The sequence below is a fragment of the Amblyomma americanum genome, chromosome 4 (assembly GCF_052857255.1).
Source record: "Amblyomma americanum isolate KBUSLIRL-KWMA chromosome 4, ASM5285725v1, whole genome shotgun sequence".
Taxonomy (NCBI): domain Eukaryota; kingdom Metazoa; phylum Arthropoda; class Arachnida; order Ixodida; family Ixodidae; genus Amblyomma; species Amblyomma americanum.
The window spans coordinates 187992832-188015690 of NC_135500.1; the positions used below are offsets into that span (position 1 = coordinate 187992832).

The following is a 22859-nucleotide window of genomic DNA, read 5'->3' on the forward strand; positions in this document are numbered from 1 at the left end:
AAGAGGCAGAAAAAGAGAGAATGATAGTGGAACGGCTTCAAATTCGGTTCGGTCCTGAAATCACTTACAAGAGACGCGAAATACGGTAGACGCACCGAAAAGAGCTTCTATCATTGCGTGTCTGTTGAATTGAGAAGCTTGGCTTCGTTTCAGAGCTGTCTTCTCGAAGAGAAGACAGCTCTGATAGTATTAGGCAGCCTTGGAAAAGGCTGCCTAATACTATCAGCCGTGGAGGTTCATGAAGAAAGAAACTTGTAAATAAAATGATGCTTTAGAAAGACGTCTATTCTGAAAGCCTCACCTCTTTTATCTGAGACAAATCAATATGTTTGTCTTGAGTGAAGCACGTGCCCTAAAGGAAACATGACGAACAGAGAAAAAAGAAAAACTTCCTGCATATCAGTAGGTATGTCTTGAGTGTCACGTGTGTTAAGTTGTGAACTCGCCATATAAAAAGGAAAACTAAAGTTAAAATAGCCTACTTCTTCGCCGGAGGTTTCATTTTATCGCGTGCGAATAAGAAGAGCTAAACTTTATTTAAGGGTGGAGGTGTCGTGATATGACCTATATAACTATGTCCCTGGGATTTTGGTCCGGGTCTATTTGTAGTGTTTGCTTCGTGGTCCTGTGCGCGAAATAGCTCAGTTCTCATGGACATCTTATTTCATATGATTTCATTGCCATTTAGCGATCGCGGCGGCTTAGTGACTGTGACGTTCGGCTGCAGAATATTGCGGCTGTGGTTTTGAATTCAGGCCTCCGCGGCCTGGATTCGATGTCAGCGCATGTTGAAGAACCCGAAGGCATTGAAATGAATCTGAAGCCGTCAGCTAAGGTGCCCATCATAGCCTATGCACAGCTTGGAGAGGTTTAAACCCCCTACCATACCATACCATACCATACCATACCATACCATACCATACCATACCATACCATACCATACCATACTATACCATACCATACCATACCATACCATACCATACCATACCATACCATACCATACCATACCATACCTTACTTTACCATACCTTACGATACCTTCCCATACATGAAATTTTCCTTTCATCCTATTATAATCGTAACGCTCAAAAATTAGGAGGACGCTTAAGATTCGCCTTACAAGTAGACACCGACAGCCCATCTTCCTCCTTTTTCCTATTTTCTTTCTCATTTCTCATCGATTACCAATCCACAGTCGCATTACCGATCACGGCCATCGATTGCAATCACAATTACTGATCACATTACCGATTACCAATCACCGATCCCAATTATCGCCTACCAATCACCAATAACTATCTATGTTACACTGCAGGACATAGTACGCCTCTACATACTCATACACATACACACCATTTGCTCCCGTACAATGAAGCATCGTGACACCGCCTTTTCATTTAACGCAATTTCTGACGCCTAATTAGCATATTAAATTTTGCTTTATTTTTGAAGCTAACGTAAGATAAGTACACATACCAAAAGCACGTAACTAAGTTATACACACCACAACGCGGTCACTGGGTATCCTTCTCACGCGCTTGAACAAAGCTGGCCCTCCATGGCCTGTGTGTTGCGTGCCCGTCTGGTGCCCTGGGTTCGCAACCCAATGCCGGCTATTTTATTTTTCTACATTCTGACTTCAGGGAATCTGAGATTTTTTCCGACTGACGCCAGGCGACGGCCTACGCCGGGTTTTCAGCACAACGAGCTCCTTACGCTGTCGCGTAAAAATGCACAAATAACTTTTCCGACCAATATGGGCATCGATGTCTTAGACATCAGTCACTTAGATGTTCATTCGGCTTTAGTGAGCAGCAGAAGTGCTGTGCAACATCTCTTGACGTATCACCCTTTGGAGAACCAACGCCTTGTAAAATGCACTTAATGATATTTTAACTGTGCAGCAATAACACCATTTGCACAGCGGCTAGGGATAGTTTGTACTAGAGCATTGTGAAGGCAGCCGCGGGCACCGTGCTTATCCTGTTTTGCACGATAGCGTGTACAACGCGTTCGGTCGAAAAGCCGTCGCCGTGACCTTGGATTGACAGGAAGGCCTCAGAAACATTACAGGTATTCGCAGGAGCTTCAAATGGAAATAGATATTCGCTGGTATTGGGTTCAAACCGAAACTTTCCGCGTGCCAGGCGGGCACGCAACGCATATGCCACAAATGGTCGTTGGTTAAAGCGTAGGGGTACGCGTCATGGTGTGTATGAAAATAAAGCGTGTTGGGGATGTGTACCGATGTTGTAATAATTAAAAATAAAACCAAGCTTCAATACGCCAATCAGGCGTAACAAAAATAGTAAAAGGTGCTATCGCGTCTGCTCTCAAGGCGAAGCTTAAGTGTCCTCCGAGTTTTTTATTCCCTCTTTTGATCTATTTGTTCGCTCCCGCTGCGTTCAGAGTTCACTATTTAAAGCATTGGTGATCTGCCTGTTGTCGGTTGGTATTATCAATGCGTTAGCACGAAGACTTACATTCTTAAAATCCCCCCCCCCCCCCCCCCCCAAAAAAAAAAAAAAAACATTGAGTGTCTGAAGTCAGCTAGACCTGCAGAAATAAAATAAATGTGGCCGCAACTGCGCCGCGCCTGGGTTCCAAACCCGTGGCGGCGCGAAAAGATCTGCTTCACTATGATATCGGCAATATTTTTTTTCTTTACCGCGTGGAAAAATGCCGACAAGGAAAATCTGAATATGCTCATGCCACAAAGCAATATAGGTGACATTTTGCTCAGGGGCATACGACTGCGCTGTAACGAGTCCTATACAAGGCTAATTGTTTACCAATATTTAACCAAACCTATACCGCTTAAATAATCTTTTCGCCAAGGTTGTCCGCTATGCTATCACCGCAACCGATCAGTCCTCGTGTTTAATTAACTGCAACTATGTTGTTTTTGGTCTCATACAATCTCGCGCTTTGCATTGGACGTCGTCGTATTCACCAACTTCCTCCGTGCGCAATGAATCCAGAACACGAAGCTATCGCTTCGCCCTCTTAACATGCGTTAAGCGGTCCGAAAATTTTATAGAGTGCTACTGCTAAGGTCCCCCTTCACAGCTTTCAATGATCTTTGCCTGACGCCAGGCCTTAAAACCTTAGCCTAGAACCGATTCCGAAATAAAATGAAACGCAATGTGCTTGTGCACATATTTTGCGTTTGTCAAAGCAAGCTAAATTCGACTCCTGAGAGATACAGCGGGCCAAGGTGACGTTTCTCAGGTGGCAAGTGAACGCCAGAACCTGACAGCCCACTGGCTGAAGCTTACAAAGTTCCTTCATTTCAGCACCGGGCATGTGTGAAGCTCAGTGACGCACACGAAAGAAAGAACAACAAACTGCGCTAACCATACGTTGTAAAAATGATGACTGCGATAGAGCTTCTTATCGCTTTTTGGATATAAAAAGCAAAAACCATATCGGGGCTGCTAACCTTCAAGCATAGGATAAGCGGGGGCCAACAACAGCGCACTGTGCTTCCAGGCTGCAGATTTCCTTGACTTGTGCGGAAAAATGATACGCCTGAATATTTCGTAATACCTGTCAAAGCTTTCAGGCAAATTGGATAAGAAAGCTACTAGTGAATACACAAGAGCATGTTAGAAGAGAATTAACACGAAATGGATGAATATATATATATATATATATATATATATATATAATCCCTATAATCCAGTTATTGGATGTTAGAAGGTCTAGTATCGGAAAGGTAATAATTATATTTTGGAACAACAGTTCTCGCCCTAGATAGCGGGAAGATTAAGAAAGAATTATGTTTACAAGGCAAGCGCGATTGTTTATTACTCCGGGCCCCTAGCATCGAATGCACCTCAGACAACGTCGCCAATAAGGTACCGGAATACCAGAACTTGTCCTCAGCTCTCTTCTCCGTAAGAAATAGAAGGATGAGGACACTACGGTGCAAATATAGCAACTACGTTTTGTCACGTAGGTGTGTATGTAGGCTGCTTTCCTTCTGTTTCAGTCGTATGTCCAACCACTGAGATTACATTGTGGCAAGTTTTATGTTGTATTCGCTACTAACGCATCGTGGCAGCAGCTTTGTATGGAACTGCCCAGTTGTCTCTAAATGCGAAGTTTTGGGCCAGTACCTTTTCATTCTCTTACTGAATGCCAATCGCATTTATGCTCTTGCTGAAGCCAGAGAAACGGCTGCAGTACTTCCCCTGTAAGCACTACCACGAGTACTAGCTGCTCGAAAACCGAATATGCCCACAATTGCAGGCAGAACGCATTGCTCACATGAATGACTGCGCTCGGGCCGCGCTGATGTACAAGGAAATAAAAAAGCCATTTGGTCACATCACAAAGTTCCAAAACATTAGAAAATAAATTGTCACTCAAGGTTCCCCGCACATGAATTCTGCATAGCCTCAGGGTAAGCTCCGGACATGTAAGCGTCACAACAGCTTTCCTTGAGCTGTCGGCGACATGCACGATGCTTTGAAGACCGCACTCACCCTGCAGGTACGGTATGAGCTTGCACATGAGCTGCCCGAAGACGAACTCTCGGAGCAGGACGCCCGCCAGCGTGAAGGGCATGCAGAAGACGCCCAGCAGCAGGTCGCTCACGGCCAGGTTGAGCAGGAACAGGTTGGTCACGGTGCGCATGCGCTTGTTCACGGCCAGCGTGAGAATGACCAGGCCGTTGCCCAGCACGGCCAGCAGCAGGATGATGGTGTATGGCGCCACCAGCACAGCTTCCTCCGAGTGCCACCAGGGCGCAGGAAGCTGGACGCAGCAGGACCCGTGTTATGCGCTGAGTGTTTCATAACGCACGGAGAACACTTCAGCCTCCATTTCATGCGCATATACGAAACGCGCTGCTAATGTCACCTCCTGCCGCAGTTATTAAAATCGCTGCATCATCAAGGATTTGCTGTCGGATGAATGGGTTCTGCATTACCGCAGCAGAGCCTAGTGCAACAAATTACTGGCACAATAAAAAGAGCAGTGAATTCTTTTGCTGTACCTGCCTGATCAAGATATGAGAGCTCGCAGAAAGAACAGCAGTGGTCATGATTGGAGAATGCAAAGAGGAACGGAAACAGAAATCAATCAATCAATCAATCAATCAATCAATCAATCAATCAATCAATCAATCAATCAATCAATCAATCAATCAATCAATCAATCAATCAATCAATCAATCAATCAATCAATCAATCAATCGGCAAAAGTTGAAACTTTCATTCTAGGATTTTGAGATTCAAATACGAAATGACTTTATTTTACGTAAAACGACGCAGAAGGCTCGAACAAAAAGTGAAGCTTGCTCACTTGGTTACGTTCGAGACCCCTTTTTTTACGGCATACAGTGACGACAGGTCTTTTATTCTAATAAAACAGGTACTATAGGAATTCATGGAACAAAGAGAACAGTAAGTTGTTTGTAGAACGCCTGTTGATCAATGGTACGAAATAATTTGGCCACGTTAAAGCATCTGATTTCTTGCTGCATGATCCGTGCTGCTCACTCTTCCCCAACACTTTTTTCAGTACTTGTCTTTATCTTCCACGTGAACCCTCAACACAAGCGAATATTTCTTTCTTGCAAGTCTGTACAACAATTTGGCGTTATCAAATTACACTTAGAATGGGGTGTCTTAAATGTGTACTAAAGAGAGAGTAGGTGCTTATGGCTCACAAACAGATGCTTTCAGCGGGCTTCTAAGATATGTTTCATGCTTTTCTGATTTTCGTGCTTCTTGTTACAGAGTGCATGCAGTGGCTCCGGGGTTTATGAGCACACTCTGAATACTCGTGCTGCGAAGGAACCGGTAGAATATCCGGCTGAAGAAACGAGATTTATGTTCTCTTTGTAAAAGTCTCAAGAACGTCGTGCGATTATTTAAACTTAAAACGAAAAATTTCAGTTGCTTTTTGGGAAGAAATGTCACAAAAATCTAGTTGCCATTCCGGGTTACGTACCTGCTTATTGCTTGGAGAGGTTTCATTGAAGGAATAATTCCAAGTACTCATGCTTCTCAAGGGCTTCAGAGCAGGAGTGGCGTCTGGTATTCCTTCAGGTTGCTCACAGACGCAGCTTCCGGAGCCCAGGGTCGCATCTGAAATACAATAGTAGGAGAGGGATGCTTACTTACTGAGAAATACAGAGAGGAAGGCCTAAATGGAGATTCTCTAGCCTGCTACTTTGCACTGGGAGAGGAATCGAGGAGAAAACAATCCATTACGATGGGTGGTGATGTGCGCAGGAGAGTAGTGAGAATATGTACAAAAATATCAGGACGAGCCTGGTCACAGCAGCAAGCCAAAGACCCGAGTTGCGCACACATGGGGTTTCAGAATCATGGCGTTCCAAGTCGCCGTCGGTGTCAACACAGAGTTTAGGATACCGCGGACGCCTTTAGGCAGTGGTCATCGTTTCAAGATGCATTGCTCCATGCGAATAAAAACTCCAACCATGAAATGCTTAAATATGGAGACAGGCGGTTGTAGTCACAAATACTATTGCAGTTCTTGCGTAATTACATTGAATATTGCCGTATTCTTAAAGTTCTTAAAGGTTTAAAACCTTATGCTTTAAGAACTGCGTTCTCTGCAGGACGGATACTTCTCCCATGACCCCCAAATTAAGCCTGTTCTGCGCCAGCTGCGGCCACCTTATCTGCGCAAACTTTATAACCTCATAAGCTCCCCTGACTCTTTGATGCCCGTTGCTACACTTGCCCTCTCTTGAATCCCCGCCGTTACCCCAAAGGACGATCGGTTATCTTCCCTTTGCACTACGTGCCTTACTCACGCACAACTTCTTCATATTTTCAGCCACGATTCCATGAACTCACGTTTTGTTCTCGGACCCACTATGCGCTCTTCCTATCTTTCTTCATACATTTTCCTTTCTATAGCTTGCTGCGCTGTCATCGATTTAATCGCGCACGTGAAAAATAAAAAAGAACCATATATTTCATTTAATTTCATTTCAATTATTGACATTAAAGAGTGGAGTTGATAAAAAAACATAGAAAAGAAAATGAGTATTACAAGAAATATCTGCTATTTATACAATGTTAGCTATTGCGTTGCGAAAATGCTGGTTATCACTGATGTCGATGATGTCAGCAGGAAGGTTGTTCCATTCGCGTGAAGCACGAGGCAAAAAGGAATGAGATGCTGATAAGGGGTGAAATGTTTAAATTCCAACCTTGTGGCGATGATCGGTGCGGCTTGAAACGTAGTGGGAAGGAGCAATGAGTGCGCTCCGTAGAGTGGAATGATGGTACAATGTATGAAAAAGACCGAGACGAATTACTTTTCTGCGGCATGCTAAAGGCTGTAAAGAGAGGCAAGTTTTCATGCTGGTTACCCTTGCGCCACGATTAAAGTTAGATAAAATAAAACGCGCGGCATTATTTTGGACCATCTCCAGGGTAGTTATGAGTTTTTGATAGTGGAGATTCCATAGAGCAGCTGCATATTACAGTTTTTTTAAAAAATCAGCGTTTTGTAATCAATAATTTAAGAGAAGACAGGGTTTTCGTAAAGTTTCGTCGAACGTAGTCCAAAATGCGGTTAGCGTTTTTAATAGGGTACTCGATGTGGTGCGACCAGGAGAGGTCGACAGAAATGTGGACGCCCAAGTATTTATATGTAGTGACAAATTCTAAGGGAACATTATTGAAGCAGTACCTGGAAGGAGTATTAGCATGTCCGGATATTCGCATAACTTTACATTTGTCAGTGTTTAGGTCCACGAGCCAATCATTGCACCAAGTAGAAATATAGGTAAGATTGGTCTGAAGAAGGTTAGCGTCTTCGGGTGATGTTAATTCGCGAAAAATAACGCAGTCATTAGCAAAGAGATGAATGTTAGATGCTATTTTGGAAAGAAGAACATTGATGTAAATGAGAAACAGAAGCGTTAAAATGACTGACGCTTGAGGCATTCGCGAGTAAACGTCACTGAAAGGTGAATCGTAGTTGTTAGCGGAAACAAATTGTGATCGGTTATGAAGAAAGTATTCGATCCATTTCAAAACTTTATGATCAATGTTCAGTTAAGTTAGTTTAAAAAGTAATAAACGGTGACATACCTTGTAGAAAGCTTTAGAAAAGCCGAGGAAAATGCAGTCTGCCTCTGAGGCGCTGTCTAGAATAATGCGGAGCTTGTTAGTAAAGCAGACAAGTTGGGTTTCGCATGAATATGGTTTCCGAAAACCGTGCTCTGTGGGTGTGAAGAAAGAATTAGTCTCGAGAAAATTAACAAGGTTTGTGAAAATTACTTATTCTAATAATTTGCAGCATTTAATCGTCAGCGAGATTGTACAATAATTTGCAGGTGACGTTTTAATTCCTGTTTTGAAGAATGGAACCACCTTCTCAATTTTTCATAGTGTGGGAAATGTTGAGGTATCAAGAGACAGACGGGGCCAACCATCCACATTGGAATTATCAGCCAAAGTCTGCGAGCACCAGCATTGAGCATTGAGCGACTCTGGCTATCAGGAACGCCGTAGTTAAGGGCTCCGGAAATTTCGACCACCTGGGGTTCCTTACCGTGCACTGACATCACACAGTACACGGGCCTCTAGAATTTCGCCTCCATCGAAATTCGACCGCCGCGGCCGGGATCGAACCCGCGTCTTTCCGGCCGGCAGCCGAGCGCCGCAACCACTCAGCCACCGCGGCGGCTACAGCTCCAGAAAAAGACTGCGCCCTATTCAGGACGATGAAGTTGCAGACTTGTGCACGCACGCGCGCACGCACGCACGCACGCACGCACGCACGCACGCACGCACGCACGCACGCACGCACGCAAGCATACACACACGCTCAAAAGCACAATTACGAACAAATGGTCAAAACCAGAAGAATGCTCCTTAGAAGCTTCCATTCAAACAGCGCAGCGAATTTTTGCCACAAATTTCTGCTCATATATCAGTGACATTGGTAATGCAGATATCACGGAGAGCATTACAAAAGTTGACGGCCGATAAAAAAAAAGAGAAACAGTCACGCGTAGCAGTCTGATGCTGTAATATCCTTTCTCAAATATGTTCTTTCAGAGAAAATAAAGCCCTGAGCACGCAAGTATGCAGCGAGGACCCTGAAGGGTAAAGAGAGGCCATAGGTGGTACCTTAATATGCACAATATTACCAAAATCCTGAAAAAATGTGGCTAATTGGCTCATTCATTCATTCATTCAATATTTATTGCATATCTTGCATAATACAAACATTAATTACAAACACTGAAATAAAAACAAAGCATCAACGGTTTCTTTAAGCTCCCAGGAACCTCGCACAACTTAGTTGTTGCGCAACTTGCGAGAATAAAAAACTAGGCTGTCAGAAGAAGCATGGGAAGCGTTTTGTTGAGCTTGTCATGAACGTTGTCAACGAGGACCCCTTATCATGTGGCAGATCGTTCATTGACCAGGCGGGGTGTTGTGATAATGACCGACTCAAGAAATGAGAAAAAAATGTTGCTAGTAATGAAAGCACGCACTTTGTTGAGTACTGCATAGCTTGCATCGATCGTAAACAACGTTTCCGCAGCGTGAGAACTCTAGGTTTGGTTTGGTTTATGGGGTTTGACGTCCCAAATCGACTCGGGCTATGAGGGACGTCATAATTAAGGACTCCGAAAATTTCGACCATCTGGAGTTCTTTAACGTGCACTGGAATCGCACAGTGCATGGGAAAATTCGACCGCCGCGGACCGGATCGAACCCGCGTCTCTCGGGTCAGCAGCCGAGCGCCGTAACCACTGAGCCACCACAACGGGTAGGCATGGTATGGTATGGTTTGGTGTGGTATCGTACGGCATGGTATGGTATGGTATGACATGGTATAGTATGGTATGGTATGCTATGGCGTGGTATGGTATGGTTTTTGGTGTGGCATGGTATGGTATGGTATGGAATGGAATGGAATGGAATGGAATGGTATGGTATGGTGTGGTGTGGTATGGTACGGTACGGTATGGTATGGTTCACTTTGGTATCTGTTCGAGGTTCGGTGTTCAGTCTCAAGTAGGCTTAAGACAAAGATCGTAGAAATCGGTGAGCGGGGGCCTTAGTGCATGCGCACTAAAACAGGAAGGGGCGCTTAATCTCCGCTTTAGGAATATGATGCGATAGCGTCAATACGTTAAAGCCTATATACGCGGAATTAGTCATCATCTGCTTTGCATTCATAGATCGCTGGGAGTCCTTATGCCACTCCTGGCGTAGTGGTGCAGCGGTTAAGAGATGCGCCGCTGCCCAGCGATGGCAGGTGCTGTCACCGGTGGGGCTTGTGTAAACCAGCTTGAGCTTCCCAAGCAAGACAGTGGCAAAATGGATGAATTTAGATCTTAGTGCCCTTTTACTAAAATAACAGAAGCACGGCGCTGACCTTTCATTTCAGCTTGCGCATGGCACCGTCATCTTGAGCTATTTTTATTTTTGTTTTAGTTTTTAAATATTGTTAAGGCTCAGGTGCACAGCGTACTGTCCAGTACAACGCACCAGTGAAGTTTAGCACAGACCTACTGTCTGAACAGAGGCTTACCAACCCGACCACCGCTTCCCTCTTCGTGCTTGACGGGAATGCGGCTGGCATAAATTTTCCCCACAAACACATTCGACCTGCTCTTGACATCCGATACATCATGACGAAATGGCTGGCACTCCATTCGTTTTCTTACATCACGAAGTTTCGCTGACCACGGTTTTGTTTCGGAGATGAACTGTAAGGCTCAAATTCCCGCTACAGAACTGAAGCAGTCATGAAGAGAACTTTGACTTGTAAGAGTTAGGGCCAGAAAAGTCTTGCAAGCGTAGAAGGAACCGAATACTTCGAGGCCGGCTTGAAAGCATCCAGGTGTGCGTAGTTTCGACAGCAGCAGACAAACATACGAAGCGAGTTACTAGGAGATTGCGCAGTCCGGAAAGTTGCGGCAAGAAATGCTCGTGGAGTTGTTCGGTACCACGTTACTATTTTCTTTAAGGCAGTGCATGTTAGGAGCAGCGGAGTCACATTAATCACGAACGAATTTAAAGTGACAGATACGCCTGCTGCCGCAGAAGGACCGCGCAATTTTGGCTGAGCTGGGTGCGATTTGACAACTACGGGGCAGGGTATTTTTTAAAATATCACTTTTATACTAGCCCTACTATTGCTGAGTGCGCTTGCTTTCCTTCTAAAGGATTATAAAATTCTAAACCAAATTTTTTGTTTTGTTTTTATCCAGAGCGTGCAGTATAACTGCCGTGAACGCCAGACATTGCGACAGGAAAATAACAGGTGTTTTCTTCAAAAAAAAAAAATGTTGGAATTTTTCAGCTTTCGAAGAAACCGTGCGGTTTCTGAGACATACAAAAGTGTGGGGCTGTGGAATAATTTCGGACACCTATAACATTTCAGATTGCACTAAAGTCACGTCAGCACACGGGTGTGTCTACATATTCTTGCGTTGAAGTGCGCTCGCCATGGCGGTGATTGAACCTGAGGACTCCTATTCAGCAGCCAAACACATTAGCCGCTGAGTTACCGCGAAGGATTGGAAAGAAAAAAGAAGAAGTAACGAAAAGAGTAAATCGACACAGCCATCAAGTTTTGAGTCGAAGTAATCGAGCCTGTATTCTGCTGACTAGCGGTGGTGCAGTCATTGCCAGCAGCTATGGTCGCCAAATCTTTGATGCTAAGGAGTGATGACCCTTTCATCCTGCTAGTTGTTCTCCATGGGAAACAGAGCAGTGAAAATAAGCTTGTGGTTCCAGCAATCACGACGGGCTAAATAAAAAAAAATACGCCGCAGAGAGGGCATGAAGCGGAAATTATTTTTCCTGCGTCCTATACTCCTGATCAGAGGTGGGCAAATGCCCTCATTTTTACTTTTCCTCCCTCATCCTCACTTTTGAATTCATGGCCCTCCCTCACCCTCGCACTCATTCTGAAAAGTTATTCGGTCCTCCCTCATCCTCATCCTCACTTCGAAAATTCTGTTGGCCCTCCCTCACCTCCACCCTCATTAACAGTCGTTTTAAAAATTGAGTTGTTTTTTGTAGTTCGCAACTTTTGGCGACATTACTGAGTGATAAAAATGCAAGAAAAGCCCTCAAGGTACATCTGGACGAGAGGTTAGATGCTTATATGTGTGTGTGTGTGTGTGTGTGTGTGTGTGTGTGTGTGTGTGTGTGTGTGTGTGTGTGTGCGTGTGCGTGTGCGTGTGCGTGTGCGTGTGCGTGTGCGTGTGTGTGTGCGTGTGCGTGTGCGTGTGCGTGTGCGTGTGCGTGTGCGTGTGCGTGTGCGTGTGTGTGTGTGATGATTATGAATATTTATGGCGCAAGGGCATCTATGGCCAAAGAGCGCCATAACACAAGGTATTTTCTTTTTCTCAAGGTGGGGTCAAAGACCCATTTCCCAAGAATTTCACCCTAAATAAGCCGAGCACCAGACCAGGGGAAAGCTTGTACTCATTGTATCACCGGTGCGTACCCGGCGGCACTGGGGATCGAAACCCCGCACCTCCCACATGCGAGGCGGATGCTCAACCACTTGGCCATCGCTGCGGTGTGCGTGTGTGTGTATGTTGTTTGAGCCAATACGTGAGACAAAACCGAGACAGCTACCAAATGAGCCTCAAAATACCACTCTGCCTTTACTTCTGCCACGCAGTGCATGCATACATGTGCCCTGCACTTATAACTTTTCATTGTTGTCTATATGCACTGCTAAAACGAGACAACGCATTATTTGTGTCTGTGAACGAAAAGTAATGCATGCCAAAAATATTTATAAAGTAATGCAGCAGCGTTTACCGCAATTACAATAAGTGCTAAGCACAGAATCCGGTCAGAACAAGGAATGTTTGCAAGTCGCTTAATTATCATTACTCGATGACATTGCGATAGCACTAGATCTGAATTTCACCGCTTCTAATCTCCCGCCATTTCGTGCGGTTTGCTGCATGCTCGTCTGATGACGCTTCCAAGCGCGCGAGTGGAGGATGATGAAGACCACGCTTTCATACTACACCGTGAAAGACTAACAGTTTAATTCGCGTGAACGCGGGTACGTGACAAAGACGACGACATTGCAAGCACAGCTCGAGAGCTTGGCAGTTCATAAAAGCAGGATGTTAAGATTTCTCCCAACTGATCGTTCATCAGAGGGAAGGGTACGAACCAACCGATTTTAAATCGGACTGGCATTTCCTCTTGGTGGTGTGCTCAGCCTTACATCGCGTCTATATCCGGCTGCTGTCTTTCTGCGATGTGTTTTGTGGCGTTTCCCGAAAGCTTTGCAAATAGTTGAGTTTATGTAGAAAGAGTATATTTTCAATGTAATAAATACCATGGTTTAAAAAAAGCTGCGGCGATGGCGTAGTAGGCTGAAGCTGCGGCCAGCGGAACTTATTTTTTAGCGCCACCGCGGGTTCGGATCAGGGTGCCCCTGCTATCAAGTTTTTATTTCTTCAGTGTCTTCCCCCAGTGCGATGCCGGCTTCACGATGCAGTGAGCCTCTTGTGCTGCCGCGTAAAAAAACATTATTCAGGCCACCTGAAAGTCATACAGTTCGCTAAAATTCAGCATTCGGGCTGAATAATGGTAACCACTAACTCCCCGAGTCTGGAGTAAATGATTCCTGTGGTTGCCATTTTAGTGCCCTAGCGGCACCACTACCCCGAAAAGCGGTTGTCTGTCTGTGCGAGGCCTGCTTCTAGCACGTAGGCCAACTTTGGTCACGTGACGTTGTGACGTCATCACAAGCTGCCCACCGTGGCAGTTCAGTAAATGATTAGTCGTGAGAGATTCCTCAGGAACAACATGGGTCTCATTAGCCTCACCGATGGCAGCACCTGCCATCGCAAGGCAGGGGCGCATAGCTTAATCGCTGCCCCTCTGCCCCAGGAGAGGAATCAGGACTCCCATGGATCTGCGAATGCAGAGAATTGACCAGTTCTACCGCAGTACAAGTTTAAAATAATGCTGTATCAATAAAACGTTTGTGACATAATATCAGAGGTAAGCCAGCTCAGGAAGCGCAAAAGCATAGAAAGTCAAGATAAGCCGTGCAAAACCAGGGCTGGTGGTGCTAGCTCACGATAATTCGTAGTTTACGCCAAGCTAAACCGCCCGTGATTTTTCGCTTGCACGTCTACGCATTACCCAAACGCTGAATGCCAATTGCTTACCATGCCTGCAAGAAATATGGTTAATAAAATCAGGTGCGTCTCACCGTCTCACCGTGGGGACAGAAATAAACCAAGGAATGTTCCTGCTATTTGGAGAGTAGTACAAATTTTTCTTTTTTAGCACCTCGTACAATGCAAGGTGGAGCGAGCGATGATTCAGACCAAGGTGGTTAAGATGCTGCTTTATTTTAATGGTAAAACTGGAGTGGTAGGCTTTGCCGACCATATTGCGGTGCCGCTTTCTTATACCAAAATTGCAGCGAAAATAGAAAGATACGGCTGTACTTAGCTACCCACAGTGTGAATGAAAAAATTACACACCGACGCCGCCAACAGACTGTGATTTGACTGTGGAATTCCGCAGAAGTATTCTTGCGCTGCAGCCAGTTCTTCGAAACCTCACCAAGCAGAAATCGGACCTCGTTCCGGGAAACAAGGCTTACAGCATGGGAATTCAATAGCCTTACTAGGTGTAATTTCTACATGCTTTACTCTACAGTAAGATGATCTGACAGACTCGTGGCTTATAACGAAAATGCTAACTGCGGTACCACAATTGCCGTTGTACGGGCGACTACCCGCACGGCCCGACCAGTGCCTCCTTGCTAACGCACTATACCGGGTGTTTCATCTAAAGCTTTACACATTTTTTTAAATAGGCCTTTTTTTTTTCTTTAGAAGCGAGCTTTTTTCGGCACAGCATTTTTCAGCGATGTACTACATCACCACGACGGAGAAGGTGTGCGGCTCCCACTATTCGTGTTCACCTCGTGCACCTCCAAACTGCAGAAACTGTCTTCACGGGAACCTTCACCCTAAGAGCTGGCACTCTAAAACGGGAATTCATCACGGGCTGCGCAGAAAAAAGCGTTAATTCGGAGTACGGTTCGAGCCATCAACCTCGCCATCAGACCGTGCATCTTGACCTCCCTCGCCCTCACCTCATCATGTCTTCCCTCACTCGCTCTCACCTCGTGATGTCTTTACTCCCTCACTCTCGTCCTCACGAATTTTCATGTGACAATCCTTCCTCACCCTCACCTCATTGAATGAAATCCTCATGAGGTGAGGGTGAGGACGCCCTCATGAGAGCTCGCCCCTCGTGAGGATGCCCATCTCTGCTCCTGGTGCATATACCGATCTCTATAAGAAAGACTCGTACAAATAGTCGTTTTTTAATATCACTACTCGCGGTAATTTTATTTCTATCTTTTTCCTAGCGCCCTCCGTAGACTAGCAGACCGAAGCAGATTATTTGAGGCAAATTTGCCTGTTCTTCATACACAAAAAAATTATTCCTGTTTGGAAGAGGATATATGCTTATTTGGAAGAAGATATATATGCTGTAAAAATTGCTGGCGTCTATGGTTTATTGTAGCGCTATAACGAGAACACAATGACTTGCACGTTTGTCCTTATGTGAGCATTATGCTTAAAATGCTCACACCTCTGTGGCCCTGCGCACGTTATAATTGCAACTGTTAAAAGGTTAACAAGCACACACATCTACCATTTCTTTTTTACTGTTTACAGATCATTATTTTAAACCCTACGAGAGATACGTTGGTGTGGTCTGTGAAGGTGGATTGTACAGCGAGGCGGACATTAAGTACGTGATAGATCTCGGTGATTAAACATTAACTAAAATTAAGCAATCAGCTTTTTTACTTTTGTTTTAGGGCCCAACATCATATCAAGAAATTGAAGGCTGTCAACATAAAAGCTGAGGGCAGTTTTTAAATTTCCTTTAGCAGCAATGCGGTTCGAAACATTTAACATCAAAAATAGGCATTCTTTAGCTCTTAAAGTTGGCTTCCCGCAATGTACATTTTTAAAATTGCGCTGCTCGCCCGAATTTCTGATACAACAAACACGGCAGCCGTTTGTCTACTTTATGCCGTAGAAGCAGTTAATGTGATTTCCTCGGCAATACTACGTCCAGCAATGAACTTAAAAAAATTTAAGTGCATTCCGGAAAGCCAAGTTCACGAGCTAAGAAATGCGTATTTTTGACGCTAAATACTTCGAAATGCATTGCCGATAAAGAAAATTTAAAAGATGGGTTAAGCTTCTCTGTTGACAGCCTTCAATTTTTTAGTATAATGTTGGTCCTTGAAATATAAACTAAAAAGTGGATTAGTTAATAAATTTTAGTTAATTAATCGTCTCATCACTGAGATCTATCACGTACATAATGTCCTCCTGGCTGTACAATCCGCAGACCGCACCGGCGTACCTCTCACAGGGTTTAAAGTAACGATCGCACAATTCGCCATCTGCACATCAGGATAACTGCACTACGTTTTTCGGTTCCGCAGACTAATAAGTTAATGACAGTGATGAGAGCAAAAGGGACGCTCGTTTGTTTCGAAAAAGGGGATTAAATGCTCCGCCTGTTCTCGCATCGCAGTATTGTGTTCGGCTAGCAACAACAATACAAGAGCACTATGAAATTTTCGTGTATAGGATGTTTACTTGATGCTTTGCATTTTCAGCGCTTCAGCGACAGGCGGCCGCTTGGCCTAAGCTTGCGCGCAGGGGGAATTCCATTGCTCTTGACTCCTCTCTCAGGCGATGTCTTTATTTGCTATTTTGTTTGCTATTTTCACCCGGTCAGTTACAGGCACTGTGCGAGAGCCCAAACTGGGTAGCGTACCAAACCTAACTGGATTCTCTTAACACACTTACCTCTGATTCTAGTTTATTCTGTCTCGCTCGTTCATTATACAAAAAGTATGGTGGGGCAGCCAGAAAAAGAATGTAAACCAATAGGCCCCTGGAAATTCCGAGGCCCCTGGCTGACATGAGCATAATAGAACGAGGTTCTTTAGGGTTTAGCGCTGAGCATAATAAACGCACTGCCAAGGTCTCTATACGGTTGCGCAGTAAGCCTTGCGAGAAGGGAATGCTTACGAAGGTACGTGCAAGCTGGCTTTAGTTAATTGATTCTGGCTGAAAACTTCACCTTGGATAAGTAAACTTGACTTTGGAACTCTTAAAGCAAAAATAGGGTTTCTTGAGGAATGGTACTCTCATAACTTTATTTTAGAGACCATAACACCAGACTTGGTAACGAGGATAACAAGAAATAAAATGAGACAGGCTTAAATTTTCAAAACAAACGCTTCAGTTTCTACGGTTATATTAATAAAGACATTTATAAAACATCACAAGGCAAGAAAAAGATAAGACATCATTAACTGTACAAATGCTGCTTTATACAGCGTTATCGTAGCTTAGGTTATTGCCCCTTAAGACGCTGCATAAAGGTGAACATAAAGAGCAGGAGAGTGCGAGAGAGATTAAAGTTTATTAGTTTTTGGAGAACAAGAAGCGTTTTCAGATGGTTACTGGCGGATCTGTCTATCCAGATCCATGATCCGTGTTTTGCTGGAGCGGTGCGGCCGCACGGGGACATGAACTCATGCAAGAACAGAACACAAGGAACAGCCTTTCAGTGCCGGAAAAATATGCCCAACTCGCTCGAGTTCTCGAAGAGCTGTGCGTAGCGGCCTCCCCCGTAACAAACGCACACCTGTAGCAGGATTTAAGTCACATGCGTTTAAAAAGTTACCCCAACGAAGGGACATGTGCTGCCGTTGCCCTGTCACCACGACCGTTGCCCACGTAGTCTGGGGATAGGTGATATATTCGGAGTTGCTCACAAGGAAGCTTACGAAACTCAACATTTCGATCCGCCCTGTCAAGTGTAGCCACTGAATAGTTACCACTACACAGAACCGCCGTCACTACGCTTTGGCCATGCTCTGGTGCAAAGCTCACGGATTCCGCATGGGAAGGCCCGATCAAAAAGTGGAAGAGTTTTAACGTAGTTAAACCGAGTAGACGCGCGAAAGCATGTGTTTAGCATGGTTGGCTCATGGTTTTGCTTTGCTGGGTCGTCTGCACGTCTGGCGACGATGTAAGACTCAGGTTAAGCTCTGATCGAGGCTAAGCTGATCCGATCTGTTGGTGCCGCAGGTGGAAGTTGATGAAGACGACGATGTGCGATGCACAGCGCGAGAGGGTGTTGCAGTTTAACGCGAGGCGTGATCGACTGCGGCGATAGCATAGTGCAGGGGTATGGTGGCCTGGTGTTTTGTGGGCGTAAGCATGCTTAGATATTTCTTTTCGGCCCTATTTCCACGCAATAAAGAAAAAAAACTGCGTCAATAGCATAGTGTCCTCGTGCAGTGGCCAGCGAAGCTGATCTGTTAGCGCCAACGCGCGTTCGACACCCCACTCGCGGTGATATTTATTTTATTTCTACCCCCTTAAGATCAGGGAAGCCGCAAGATTTTGTTCTCGCACTAAAATGCTTTACGGCAACATGCGGCGAACAGAACAGCATTCACCTAGGCCGCCGTGGCTATAGTTAAATCACACGCCCGCACTTACATCATGAGCAAAGTGCACATGAGGAGCATACAATAAAGAAAGCTTTTCTAATCAACTAAGTCCAGTATGTGAATGTCTATTTCGTGCTTTATTCGCATAGCCAAGATGACAAGTCCACCGTCTTAGACTGCAGCCGCTCGCTGAATGTAAACTCAAGGTCGGCCCTGCCACCTGACTTAGCGGCCGGGTTTCAAGCGCGAAGGCTAAATCCCAAGCCACAAGACAACCCCAGGCGCTGATTTGTATACATTGATCTCTTGCCAGCTGTTGTGTTCTTTAGTGGCTGATTTTTATGCTGGTGTCGTCTCAGCCATCTCATTACCACGATTCGCTTTCTCTCCGAACACTGTCCTCTGAGTTGTATGCAATGTATGGAGCAACTTCCAGTCTAAGCGGCTAACAGCTATTTGACATGTCAGCGATAATAATACAGGCGTACACAGACTCCAGCAATACATTTAAGGAACTTGGAAAACGAGTGGCCCCGGCGCCATTACTAAACAAAAATAGACATTGCGCTATCTTGACATTTGTGACTTGTTATTGACTGCCGCTTTACTCTATTAATAACTTGGCAATATCCCGCGCTACCATGTGGTTCTCCGAAGAGGCAGCGCGATTATCCCATCTTCTGTAGGCCTGCCCCAGTTGTAAGTTTTCGGGGCAGCATGGACAGAAAGTTTCCGCCCGACGCTGCCGTTAACTGGACGAGTTGCAAGCGAAATTCCACTAAACTTTATTGATATAAACCGTCGACATCGGCGATTCCGACCTCGTAAGAACCGCCTATATAGCTCCCAACTTATTCCTCAGAGCAGATTTTTGAACGAAGAAAAAAATAGGATCCTAGAAACCTAGTTTAAAGAAGAATGCCAAACGTATTAGCTAATATCTCAAAAGGGGCGAGCATTGCATCTCGTTCGGTCTTTTTTTTTTTTGAGGATTACCACCCTGCGCGGATCGTTTAGTGGTCTCCGGTAAATTTACACCCGGACGTCGTGTGGCGACCCGTTTGGCAATAAAAAGCTTTACTACTGACCTCAGTGCTGTGGTGTATCTGCGAGCTGTCTTTCATCAGTAACATGGGGCTGCTCCGGTCCCAAGCCCCCCGAACTAGACAAACATCACTCCGAGGAACAGTGGGAGTCTGCCCTGCTCAGCTCTGACTTGGCGACGCAGCGAAAGCTGATATCCCAAGAAAGAGCAACTGCGGTGGACATTGGGGTCCTGAAATAAGGACTCCACCCAAAATCTGTATTTTCGCCTCTCTATCCTACCTTTTTGGAATAAATGTTTTCTACTACTACTACTCTCTCAAAGCTTCGTCCCTCTCTCTTCAGACGCAAGTTTGTGCCCGTGGTGAGTCCTGCCTTTTTGAGCTTGTCGCGTCTCTTCCGTGATAATAGTAATAATAAACAAAAACAATAATAATAATTATTTGGGGGAAACGAAATGGCGCAGTATCTGTCTCATAAATCGTTGGACACCTGAACCGTGCCGTAAGGAAAGGGATAAAAGAGGAAGTGAAAGAAGAAAGGAAGAAAGAGGTGCCGCAGTGGAGGGCTCCGGATTAACACCTGGACATCTTTAGCGTGCACTGACATCGCACAGCACACGGGCGCATTAGCGTTCTGCCTCCATAAAAACACAGCCGGCGCGGTCGGGTTCGAACCCGGGAACTACGGATCAGCAGTCGAGCGCCTAACCACTGAGCCACCGCGGCGAGCTCTTCCGTGATCCTCAGGAGGTCGAAATTATACCGGAGCCCTCCACTACGGCAGCACTTTATTCCTTTCTTCTCTCAATCCCTCCTTTATCCCTTTCCTTACAGCGAGGCTCAGGTGTCCGCCGAGATGTGAGACAGATACTGTGCCGTTTCCTTTCCCCAGAAACCAACTTCCTTCCCTCTCTTTCTATGAAGACTATAGCAGGTGGACAGAGATAGCCCCTTTAAAAGCAGTTTTCACTCCACGGCTTGCCAACGTAATGCTAACCGGCAATGCCAACCTAGAACGAGGCTTCAGCGAAAACAAGTACCTCCCAGATGGATAAAGCACTCTGAGCATTGCTAGTATTAATGCAACACGCCATGTTGAAAGATTCCATCTGCTCTATGATGGTGACACAAGCAAGGTTTCTCTCAGCCTTGACCTTTGGAGGAGTGTGAAGCAGTCTCGAGTGATATACACAAAAAGGATGAGTGCCGAACAAAACAGGCAAACGGAAGGCAATGGAAGATGTTCATCGAATAACAAAAAAAGAAAAATGAAAATGGAAGACCAAGTGGGGCCCCGCCGTGGTGGCTCAGTGGTTAGGGCGCTCGACTACTGGTCCGGAGTTCCCGGGTTCGAACCCGACCGCGGCTGCTGCATCTTTATGGAGGAAAAACGCTAAGGCGCCCGTGTGCTGTGCGATGTCAGTGCACGTTAAAGATCCCCAGGTGGTCGAAATTATTCCGGAGCCCTCCACTACGGCACCTCTTCTTCCTTTCTTCTTTCACTCCCTCCTTTATCCCTTCCCTTACGGCGCGGTTCAGGTGTCCAACGATATATGAGACAGATACTGCGCCATTTCCTTTCCCCCAAAACCAAGCCAACCAACCAACCTCTCTTTCTTGTGTTTTTTCCTTTCGTTCATTAACACTGCACGTGCGCAACTTGTACAAATCTATTGTTTTGTAAATAGTGTATTTATCACCTCCCCCCTCTATCCTTTCTTACAGTCCCCTCACCCTCTATCATTTCACTTCTTCAAACTCCCTGCTATCCTTTAATTCCGCTGCCCCAACTCAGGTGCCGCTGCCGTGCTGATGGCAGATGCCGGTTGGTTGGTTGGTAACAACTTTTTATATTAAAAAGTCCTGCAGAGCTTTCGCCGACGGGGCCTTAGGTCTCCCACGTGGGGACGTCGAGGTCTTGCCTCGCCGTCGCCTCGCGGGACTGCTGGACGGCCCAGAGTTGGTCACCGAGGCTGGGGCTGCGCAAGGCACCGGCCCACCGCGGCGGGAGGGTTCCGGAGTTAGCATCGTCAGGGTTTTTGCTACAGTCCCAGAGCATGTGGGGCAAAGTTGCTATAGCAGTGTGGCAGACCTTGCATATATTTGTCGGGTATGTTCCGGGGTAGAGTCTGTGGTATTGTGTCGGGTTGGGGTACGTGAGCGTCTGCAGTTGTCTGAGCTTGTCGTTGGGTGGAGGGAAGGTTCGGCGGGCCAGGCAGAGGTCCTTGGTAATTTAGTTGTAGGTGGTCAAACAGTCTTTGGTGCTGTCCCATGGACGACGGTCGCCGGCGCGGTTCGCGAGCTCGCGCGTCTTGGCGTGTGCCGTCTCGTTTCGGTTGCGATATGTGTCCGATACTTCACCCATGTGCGCCGGGAACCACTGGATTCTGGTTTGAAAAGGTTCCTCCCACTGGACTTTTCGATTGCTCAGGATTCGGGCCGCTGTCTGCGACATCCATCCTTTGGCGAAGTTTTTGACCGTTTGTCGCGAGTCGCAGAGAACTGTGGTGCCCGTCGGATCCGTGAGGGCGAGGGCTACCGCCACTTCCTCCGCTTCTTCTGCGCGCTCGCACGCTACACTTGCCGTTATGCGCGTTTCGCCACTCGAATCGACGACCGCAACCGCGAATTGCGAGCGTTCTGCGTATTCCGCGGCGTCAACGAACCTTGTCCCCGTTTGGTCTCTGTGGCTGTGTAGGAGAGTTCTGGCCCGGGCCACTCTTCTTCCCCGGTTGTGTTCTGGGTGGACGTTCCGTGGAATCGGGTCGACTCTTAGAATTTGTCTGATCGCGCGTCCGGAACAGCGACTTTCTGGCCTTGTTGTGCATGGTAACGGATGCCGACACTTTCCATGATCTGGCGTCCTGCTCTCGTGCCCGCTAATCTTTCTAGTTGTGAAGTGCGCTGCGCCTCGGCGATTTCGGTAAGCGTGTTGTGAAGCCCGAGCTGGAGCAAGCGTTGCGTGCGGGTGGACTCGGGTAGACCCAGTGCTATCTTGTACACCCTGCGGATGAGGAAGTTGATCTTGGCTTCTTCTCTCTTGTACCAGTCGTGGAATGCCGCGACGTACGCAATATGGCTCATGACGAAAGATGCCGGTGTTAGGAAAAATTTTTATCTTCATTTTTGTTTTTATTTTACATTAAGAAATTACTACTGCTACTACTACTACTACTACTACTACTACTACTACTACTACTACTACTACTACTACTACTACTACTACTACTACTACTACTACTATTGTTTCTGTCCTCTCTTTCACTACAAGCTTCCTCCCTTTCCTCACAC

At 45.9% G+C, this 22859-nt stretch overlaps 1 protein-coding gene across 1 annotated transcript in view; it reads right to left on the bottom strand.

The window, feature by feature from the left end:
* Positions 1 to 22859, bottom strand: part of LOC144130489 (cholecystokinin receptor type A-like) — a 64948-nt gene that overhangs the window by 23228 nt on the left and 18861 nt on the right. Inside the window, exons 2-3 of the mRNA XM_077664406.1 lie at positions 5962 to 6098; positions 4491 to 4761 (exon numbers count right to left, since the gene is read on the bottom strand). Of these exons, the coding sequence (XP_077520532.1) occupies positions 4491 to 4761; positions 5962 to 6012 (322 nt within the window). The 5' untranslated portion in view covers positions 6013 to 6098. The remainder of the gene's footprint in view (positions 1 to 4490; positions 4762 to 5961; positions 6099 to 22859) is intronic.